Below are 9,233 nucleotides of genomic sequence, written 5' to 3'. Positions count from 1 at the left end.
CACTACTTCACGGGCCTCCACTGTGCTCTGAGATCCCACCACCAGTTTTGAGGAATGAGGAAGGAAGACAAAAAGGGATCTCAAAACAGTTACTGAATATCAGGGACTTGCCTTGGGTAGGTTGCTCACCGCCCTATGGGTCCAGCCTCAGTGGTAAGGCTGGGAGGCCAAGTCCCAGGGTAATTGGTTGGGGGACACAACCTTAGGATTTGATGGACTCCAGGCTGGGGATCTTCCTTCTAGGGTCTCCACCACCCACTATCACCTGGGAGTGAACCTGATCTTCGGGGCTCTGAGAGTCCGACCTGGGTGGGGTGGGGGTGACTTTGGCTGACCAAACAGAGACAGGCAGACCCAAACAGGCTTGGCCAAAAACATCCCATGTTTCGGTCGTGGCCCTGAAACATGAACTAGGACATGGTTCCAGCCTAGAGGGTCAAGGAGGCACAGGACTAACAGGGAAGGACACAGGCTGCTGTCAGGACACACACCCAAGGCAAGAACACTGCTGACGTGGCAGCCCTCCGCCCCAGCCTCTTACTGCCCCCCGCCCCTCTCCCCCGCCTGCCAGCTGCCAACAGGGCTCTGCCCTGTGTCTGCCACACCTGTCACTGTCTGTCCTTGTCGAGGGGGAGCCCCATCAGCCCCTCCTCAGCTGCCCAGCAGAGCAAGCTGTTAGTGGGGAGGGGAGGGAACATGGAGCGGGGGCCGGCGGTGGGGGCAGGGCGGGGGGCCGGGGCCCAGATCTGGGCACTGCTGGGCTGCTTGGTCAGGGTGCTGCTCTGGGTGGCCTCTGCTCTGCTATACTTTGGAAGCGAACAGGCTGCCCGCCTCCTGGGCAGCCCCTGCTTACGGCGCCTCTACCATGCCTGGTTGGCAGCAGTGGTCATCTTCGGGCCCCTTCTGCAGTTCCATGTCAACCCTCGGACCATCTTTGCCAGCCATGGCAACTTCTTCAACATGTGAGTCCACTAGAGGCCGTGGGCGCTGGCTCCCTGGGCTCTGGGATCCCAGCTCCCTCCTCCAGGTTTCTGTGTTCTTGCCAGTCCAGGACACTAAAAATAGGCTAGGAGGTTGAGAAGGTCAGAGGGGGAGGGGAACAGAGTCATGGGGGTACAGGAGCAGCGCCGAAGAGGAAACATGGGCCCTAGAAGGCTGAACAGGCCGCTAAGGAGATGGCCAAGTTCAAGTGCATGGGGGGAGAAGGGGGAGAGGGCCCAGGAAACAGAGAACCGGGAACGACAGATGCGACTGGAGGCAGGGCCGTGATGGGAACGTAGAGCAGGGTGGGGAGATGGGGCTGAGGGGGTCTCAGCAGCCCTCCCTCTTCTCTGCCACAGAAAGTTTGTGAATTCAGCATGGGGCTGGACGTGCACCTTCCTGGGGGGCTTCGTGTTGCTGGTGGTGTTCCTGGCTACACGGCGCGTGGCAGTGACTGCCCGGCACCTGAGCCGCTTGGTGGTTGGGGCAGCTGTGTGGCGGGGTGCCGGCCGGGCCTTCCTGCTCATCGAGGACCTGACGGGCTCCTGCTTCGAGCCTCTGCCCCAGGGCCTGCTGCTCCGCGAGCTGCCGGACCGCCGCAGCTGCCTGGCGGCCGGCCACCAGTGGCGGGGCTACACCGTCTCCTCCCACACCTTCCTGCTCACCTTCTGCTGCCTGCTCATGGCCGAGGAAGCAGCAGTGTTCGCCAAGTACCTGGCCCACGGGCTGCCCGCCGGCGCACCCCTGCGCCTTGTCTTCCTGCTCAACGTGCTGCTGCTGGGCCTCTGGAACTTCTTGCTGCTCTGCACCGTCATCTATTTCCACCAATATACTCACAAGGTGGTGGGCGCCGCGGTGGGGACCTTTGCCTGGTACCTCACCTACGGCAGCTGGTATCATCAGCCCTGGTCTCCGGGGATCCCGGGCCATGGGCTCTTCCCTCACCCCCACTCCAGCCACAAGCATAACTGAAAGAAATAAAGGCACTTTAGGCCTGGCTCTGGCTCCGCTCATCATTGGGCTGGCGGGACCTGCAAAGGGTGGGAAGGGTAAGAAGAGAGTGTGATGGTCGCCAGGTTTCCTCAGCAAGACCTTGCTGTCGCTGACCTTGAATGCCCTTGTGCTTGATGGCTATCCCTCCTGTTCTTTCAGTCTCCTAGTCCCTGCAGACATCAAGCTCTTTGGGGCTCTGATGTCAAGGACTGGCACTGCCAGGTCGGGTAGCAGTGCCCTTAGGTATGGGTGGCATTCCCACTGAGCAGATGCTCCATCTCCAGCCTGGTTGATTTGTTTTCCCTGCCTCCAGCATTGAATCCCCCTCTGCCATCCTCAGGAGCCTGCCTATCTGGGCACCCTACTCACAGTCGCTTCCTACCCTGTCTTCCCGTAGGGAGTCTATATGTGCTCATTTACTTAAAAGATGTTCATTAAGCCAATGTGAATAAGAAAGACAAGGTTTCTGCTGTTTGGGGGCCCATGGGTTACTGCCTGATGATAAACTCATAAATAATAACAGCAAACACTTGTGCTTACTGTGTGTTGGGCACCATTCTAAGTGTCTATAAATTCGCGCGTATTTAGCCCTCACAACACTATGAGCTAGGGCTGGTAGCGTTCCAATTGTACACTTGTGAAAATGGAGGCACAGAGTTTAAGTAACTTTTTCACAACTAGTAAATATCGGAGCCAGAATTATTAACCCAGGCATTATGGGTCTGTTGTCTGTGTTCTAAGTCAGGGATCAGCAAACAACAGCCCTCCTGTGGCCAGTGTTTGAATGGCCTGAGAGCTAAGAAATGGTTTTACAATTTTAATGGTTGAAAAAAAATCAAATAAGAATATTTCTTGACAGGTGAACATTACATGAAATTCAAATGCCAGTGTCCATAAATAAAGTTTTATGGGAACTAGCCACGCTAATCCATTTAACTGTTTACCTGCTACAATGGCAGAGTTGAGTAGTTCCTACTGGCACTACAAAGTCTAAAATATTTACTATCTGGCCTTTTATGGAAAAGGTTTGCCAGCCCCTGGTCTAAACCACACCATCCCCCAAAAATAAACTGGCTAATATCAGAAAGATAGTGCTATGAAGGTACTAAAACAGGCTGCTTTCTAATAGACTTGTAGGGAGTTCCTTTATAAGGAAGATAGAGTTCTCTCTGAAGAAGTGACATTTAAAAGCTGAGAACGGAAAGACATCCTGAGGCAGGGGAAGGAGAGTGTCAGGCAAAGGGATTAGCAAGGACAAAGGCCCTGAGGCAGGAATGAACTTGTTGCAAACAGGTTTGAGAAACAGCTGGAAAGTCCAGGTATTTATAACTGAAATGAAAGAGGGAGAAAGCAGTGGAAAGTGAAGTTGAAGGGGAACAGGTGCCAGACAGGCCTTTTGGGCCAGGAAAGTCCTTTGGATTTCATCCTAAGGTCAACAGGAAGCTGAGAAAGTTTTAAGCAAGAGCAAGGTGGAATCCTGCTGCTGTGCGGAGAGTGGGTTACAGAGGAATGGAGCCCACAAGGGTCATAAGAGAGCTGACCCTCTCTTATGACCCTGTGATGGGGCGATGCCAGAGTCTGAATGTCACTGAGCCAGATGATGCCCGCGGAGCCAGGGGTCCACGCTGGCAGGGCAAAGGAAGGGAGGCAAGGTCTTGCTCCAGCACCGAGAAAAGAAAGAAGAGAGCCAGATAAGGCTAATCACTGTCCCAGGAGGAGCAGGGAAAGAGAGCCAGAGGGCTGTCAGGAGGCAGGGAGATGGGAGGCGGGGAGTTCAGAGGTGGGCACTGGCCTTGGGGCCGGGAGGCGGGGGTGTAGAAGGCAGGGCGGGGAGGGAGGAGGTGGGTTGGGCGGAGTCGGTAGGCGGAGAGTCGAAAGACTGGCAGCGGTGGGGAGGCGGGGAGGCGGGGAGGCGGGGAGTTCAGAGGTGGGCACCGGCCTTGGGGCCGGGGAGGCGGGGGCGTAGAAGGCAGGGCGGGGAGGGAGGAGGTGGGGTGGGCGGAGTCGGTAGGCGGGGAGCCGAAAGACTGGCAGCGGTGGGGAGGCGGGGAAGCGGGGAGGCGGGGCGCTGGAAACGCGCCTCTCGGGCTCTAGGGGGAGCCGCGGCTGGGCCGCCTCCCTGAGCCCCTCAGCTCCTAGCCTTTCTCTGGTCTGTCCCCGCCTCCTCCAGTGCCTCCACTCCCACTACCCAGGAGGGCAGTGCGGGGAGCGAGTGCTGCTTTCGCTTTCCCTTCCCCGTGCCCACTCCTCGCTCCGCGTGCGGCCCTAGGCCGCCGCCCCGGCCATGGCCACGCTCAGGGTCCTGCCCGAAGCCCAAGCCAAGGTGAGCGCTGCGGGTTCGAGGAAGGGCCCATCAGGGAGGCGTGGCCCCGAGAGGCTGAGGGCGTCCGTGACCCGCTCCCACCCAGCCCCCCGACTCGAGTCGGGGTCAGTCATCCGAACCCTCGTGAGCCTCCGTGCCCAGAGCACCTGAGCCCGGGGAGCCCGGCCAGGTCTGCCTGCCGGGAGAGAGAGAGGCGAGGCGGCCGAGGTTCAGCGGGGTGAGGTGAAGCGGAGCGCTGGCGTGGAGGGGAAGTACGCTGGCCCCGGGCCCAGGCCCACACACAGACTGGGAGCGGACCCTGCCCTGCCACCACAGGAGGCTCCGGAGCCCACTCCACAGGGCACTCCGCCCCTTCCCCAGTCGCAGCGGCTCTCTTACATCCCTCCTCCCACAGCCCAGGAGACACTAGGGATGTTTCCGCTTGAACCCTTCGCCCTTCAGCTCCAGGAATGTTCTCATTTCCCAAATCCCGCCCCACCTGGGTCCACTCCACCCTTCCCCAAGTCAGACCCTACACAACCCTAAGGATCCTTGAGTCCTTGAATAGACTGGCCATAAAGCCAGTTGTCTGAAGGGCTGCCTGTGTCCCACAGGTGGATGTGTTCCGTGAAGACCTATGTACTAAGGTAAGACCTGACCCGTCATCACCCCACCCCTCCCTACCCAATCCCACTGCTCAGCCCTTCCTTGCTGGGCAGTGGCAGCCCTGCTTCACTGCCTAGGAGGGGCATTTGATTCTGACCGCCATCCTCCCCTACCCTTACCATACACACAGACAGAGAACCTGCTCGGGAGCTATTTCCCCAAGAAGATTTCTGAGTTGGATGCATTTTTAAAGGTACTGGGGCTGGGCAGGGAGTAGAGAGTAGGGGCCAAAGGGAGAGCCTGCTGGGCCATGAGAGTGAGGAGGTGAGAGCCCGCCCCTGCCTCCAGCCCTTCTACCCCCCTGCACCAGGAGCCAGCTCTCAATGAAGCCAACCTGAGTAATCTGAAGGCCCCGCTGGACATCCCAGTGCCTGATCCAGTCAAGGAGAAAGAGAAGGAGGAGCGGAAGAAACAACAGGAGGCAAGTTGGCAGGAGCTGGGAGGAGGGACCCAATACGGGGAAAATCAGCCTTAGGCCTGCCTAAGAGACCCCTTCTCCCTACAGAAGGAAGACAAGGATGAAAAAAAGAAAGGGGAAGATGAAGACAAAGGTATCACTGTGGTGAAAGGGACTTGTGTCTCACCTCCCAGGAGCTCCTCCCTGAGGATGCCTCTTCCCTGCCCGGCACGGTCCCAGTCATGTGACTGACCCAGTGCCCACCTCCTAGGTCCTCCTTGTGGCCCAGTGAACTGCAATGAGAAGATCGTGGTCCTCCTGCAGCGCCTGAAGCCTGAGATCAAGGATGTCATTGAGAAGCTCAACCTGGTGAGCCCTCCCACTTCCACCCCTACCCTTTGTCCTCCTTCGCCCCTGCCAGTTGGGCATGGCACCTGCCAGGTCTTAGCAGGAGAGGGCATAGCAAGTGAAGCCAGAATTCCAGGCTTTGGGGTTCAGGACAGACGTGGCATACTTCCACCCACCGTGAGCAGGGAAACAAAGGAGGACAGGAACCTGGGAATTGGGTTGGGGGCTGATGGGCTTTCAATGCCGTTCCCTCCTCCCAGGTCACCACCTGGTTGCAACTGCAGATACCTCGGATTGAGGATGGGAACAATTTTGGAGTGGCTGTCCAGGTGAGGACACTGCCCCACTCCTCTGCCCTCCTTATTTCTCCCATCCATGCTGCTTCTACGCTTTCCTCCTCGCTTTCTTTCCCCAGGAGAAGGTGTTTGAGCTGATGACCGCCCTTCACACCAAGCTGGAAGGCTTCCACACTCAAATCTCCAAGTGAGTGGTTGCCCACCGCTCTGCCTTTGGCTGGGACCGAGGCTTGTGCCCCCTCCTCCCCCTACTCCACACCCTTCTACTTCCCACAGGTATTTCTCTGAGCGAGGTGATGCTGTGACCAAAGCGGCTAAGCAGCCCCACGTGGTAGGTGAGGCGCCGGTCAGGGTGCATGGGAGGAGGGACACCTTTGAAGTCAGGCCTGACCCGAGTCTCGCACAGGGTGATTATCGGCAGCTGGTGCACGAACTGGATGAGGCAGAGTACTGGGATATCCGGCTGATGGTCATGGAGATCCGCAACGCTTATGTGAGGAGGCGAGGGCAGGGGTGGGCAGAGGCAGCTTTCCCAGGCCACCCACTCCCTGACCCTGTGGGCTGGGGGTGAAGGGTATCAAAGCTCAACCTCTCCACAAGGCAAGAAATGGGGCACAGAGCCACTGGGGACCTGCGGCTGACCCCCACTCCTCCCTGGCCCCATAGGCTGTGTTATATGACATCATCCTGAAGAACTTTGAGAAGCTCAAGAAGCCCAGGGGAGAAACAAAGGGAATGATCTATTGAGAGCCTCCTCTCATTCTGTGATTGGTCCAGCAGAGACCTTCCTGACTTTCACAGGAGACTCCAGACTTTCCCCACCTTCTGTCTGTTGAGGTTTCTTCCTCACCTTCCCTCCCAGGCACAATAAATCTAGTCATACCATCGCCCAACAGCCCAAGTCTCTTTATTGGATCCTGAGCCTCCCCTCTGGCCCTGGCTCAGGTATTTCCATTTGTGGGACCAACCCACTGGGTGATTTGGGCGTTGAGCTGCTGGTTGGTCCAATCCTCCCGGATGTCGTCAAGGTGGCAGTCAAAGTCCACAAGGTGCTGGTGGGCCCGGCCTGCTAGTAGTGCTCCCACCATCTGCCGTGACTGTTCCCAGTCCCTCCACATCACTCTGAAATAACAACCCCCATGGAGGTCAAACTCAGCAGGCAGAGGGGCCAGACACTTGGCAGAGGTTAGTTTCTAGAGAAGGACGCTTAGGGCAGAACCAAAAACAGGAGGCTCAGGAGCTGTGGGCTTCCAAGAAGAGGTGGAGGGAGTGGGGCACTCACAAGTTCTTGTCCTTGGGGACCCAGCAGAGACCATGGCTCTCCAGGACAATAACTGGGGGCACGTGAGGCTGTGGCACCAGTTTCTGATTATCCAACTGTGTGGACAAGGAAGGGCAGGTGAGGGTTTCGAGGATTCCCCCTTCCTGCTTTCTTTCCAACTCCCCACTCTGAAACCCAAGCCTCACCATAATAAGTACTGCATCAGGGAAGAATTCTGCAATCTGCCCAGCGATTTTCAAGGCCAAGGGCCCAGGGCTGTGTAGAAGGAAGATCAGAGCTGTGAAGAGCCTCCTGTGGGCAGACCCTGTCCATCTGAGCTGTGGGCAGACCCCGTCCATCCCAGGGCCCATAGACTTGGAGGCAGTGACGGCCTTTCCCTGTAGTTGGCCTGGGGGCATCAGGCCTGCCTGACTGCTTTGTGCAAGACTTATGCTTGAGCGCTGTGGGAAACAGGTGCTCAGATACTGCTGGTGAGAGTGGAAATCTAAGATGGTCTTTTTGGAGAGTACTTTGGCATAACCATCCAGATTTATATTGTATGTTAACCCAGAAACCCTACTAACGAAGAATTTACTGTAATAATAGGACAGTGTCTGTAATAAAAAAAAAAAATTGGAAACAACCTCAATGTTTAATGTAAGGCACTAAATAAATTATGGTACATCCATGTTCATACTGTATAGCTGATAGGGTAAGGTAGATATTAGTGTAGGGATGGAAAGATGTCAGATATTTATTAAGGAGAGAAAAGCAAATTACAAAACAGTATAATTTGCTCCAAATACATGACTACTGTATAAGTAGATAACTTTTTCTGTATACAGTTGACCCTTGAACAATGAGGGGTCTAGGGGCCACAGAGCCTCCCGCAGTTGAAAATCTGCAGGTAACTTTACAGTGCGCCCTCCCTATTCTGGATTCTGCATCGGGATTCAACCAACCTCGGATCCTGTAGTACCGGAGTACCTATTCAGTGAAAAAAGTTCGCCTATTTGTGGCCCCAGGTAGTTGAAACCGGTGTTGTTAAACGGTGAACTGTATATATAAAAAGAAACTTCCTTTTTTTAGAAGCTGCTGGTTGGGCTTCCTTTGTGTTTTCAGCACTTGGGGGGCATCTCAGTTACAGCAGGTGTCAGCCTGTTATTGTCCTTCCCACCCCACCGCAGCTCCTCCAGGAAAATAACATTTCTTTATATTTTCTCACCGCCTACCCAGCCTAGTAGGTACCTTAGCTCTACAGTGGCTAAGCCCTGGATGAAGGAAAGATGGAAGGAATGACCAAGAGGGGCTCTCTTGACATCCCCCACCCCATAATCCTTAGCCCTCTGCCTCTGGCTTCCCCACTCACCTCTGGTCGTCCAAAGCTGCATTGGCATGGTAGTACCCTGCCACTACCAGCCCGGCCTGCGCGCCCCACACATCCACCTGCCATGGGAAAGCGCCGTCAGTAACTAAATCGTGCCGCCCGCCCTATGGGTGCGCACTACTGCCAAGAGGCCAGGGTTGGCCTTGGGCTAGGGGTGTTGGGGGGTTTCGCGGTGGTCGGTGGGCGTCCAGCGGCGGCACCTGGTTGAGGGCGACCTCCAGCATGACAGACAGGGCCAGGTGGCTGTGGAACAGGGGCACACAGTCGGTGAGGCACAGGCATTCTCTCGACCGCGGCGCTGGCGCCAGCAATAGCCCGTTGACAGCGGCGTGCGGGTAACGGGCGGCGTGCAGGCACATCTTCACGTAGGCCCGGGCCGAGATCTCCACCTCCCCCATGGCGAGCGGGGCCCCAGCTCGCGTCCGCGAAGCCCCCTCCAGCGCCCCCAAGCCCTCCTGGGCCCTTCCCCGTGCCCCCTCACTTAGGTTCGACGGTGACGCTGACTTGACTCGAAGGCAGCCCGCCGGCTCCGGCAGACCTCAGCCCGGCGCCCGGTCCCCGGCCCCCACCCGGCCCGGAATGCAGGCGGCCGGGATTGCATG

General features: G+C 56.9%; 3 protein-coding genes across 4 annotated transcripts; 2 read left to right on the top strand and 1 right to left on the bottom strand.

Moving 5' to 3' along the window:
* Positions 1-558: 558 nt before the first annotated feature.
* Positions 559-1,953, top strand: FITM1 (fat storage inducing transmembrane protein 1; the record flags this gene model as incomplete). Its single annotated transcript, XM_082833378.1, has 2 exons — positions 559-962; positions 1,341-1,953. Exons 1-2 carry the CDS (start codon positions 697-699, stop codon positions 1,951-1,953), a joined length of 879 nt encoding a protein of 292 aa, XP_082689504.1. The 5' UTR covers positions 559-696.
* A 2,216-nt stretch (positions 1,954-4,169) lies between these two features.
* Positions 4,170-6,878, top strand: PSME1 (proteasome activator subunit 1). Its single transcript, XM_082839113.1, has 11 exons — positions 4,170-4,297; positions 4,891-4,923; positions 5,073-5,135; positions 5,253-5,363; positions 5,448-5,493; positions 5,611-5,708; positions 5,948-6,016; positions 6,103-6,170; positions 6,260-6,314; positions 6,390-6,476; positions 6,650-6,878. The coding sequence occupies exons 1-11, from the start codon at positions 4,259-4,261 to the stop codon at positions 6,728-6,730; spliced, it is 750 nt and encodes a 249-aa protein (XP_082695239.1). The 5' UTR covers positions 4,170-4,258; the 3' UTR covers positions 6,731-6,878.
* EMC9 (ER membrane protein complex subunit 9) lies at positions 6,870-9,197 on the bottom strand (the record flags this gene model as incomplete). Of its 2 annotated transcripts, XM_082839127.1 has the most annotated exons (6): positions 6,870-7,105; positions 7,266-7,360; positions 7,451-7,520; positions 8,614-8,690; positions 8,832-8,874; positions 9,113-9,197. In XM_082839127.1, 5 exons carry the CDS (start codon positions 8,853-8,855, stop codon positions 6,925-6,927), a joined length of 447 nt encoding a protein of 148 aa, XP_082695253.1. In that variant the 3' UTR covers positions 6,870-6,924. The 2 variants fall into 2 exon arrangements, with proteins under 2 accessions (XP_082695253.1, XP_082695252.1); XM_082839126.1 differs by lacking the exon at positions 9,113-9,197 and having other exon boundaries at positions 8,832-9,029.
* Positions 9,198-9,233: the final 36 nt, after the last annotated feature.

This window comes from Leucopleurus acutus (assembly GCF_964270905.1).
Source record: "Leucopleurus acutus genome assembly, chromosome: 1".
NCBI classification, from domain to species: Eukaryota; Metazoa; Chordata; class Mammalia; order Artiodactyla; family Delphinidae; genus Leucopleurus; species Leucopleurus acutus.
Note: the sequence above shows the minus strand (reverse complement) of the source record. Positions and strands in the feature narration are given on the sequence as shown.

Excerpts from the sequence above, each read along its gene's own strand:
- PSME1 (XM_082839113.1), top strand. The coding sequence starts at position 4,259 with ATGGCCACGCTCAGGGTCCTGCCCGAAGCCCAAGCCAAG. Across the intron at positions 5,364-5,447 it reads AGCGGAAGAAACAACAGGAG|AAGGAAGACAAGGATGAAAA; the intron begins GCAAGTTGGCAG and ends TTCTCCCTACAG. Across the intron at positions 6,477-6,649 it reads TGGAGATCCGCAACGCTTAT|GCTGTGTTATATGACATCAT; the intron begins GTGAGGAGGCGA and ends CTGGCCCCATAG.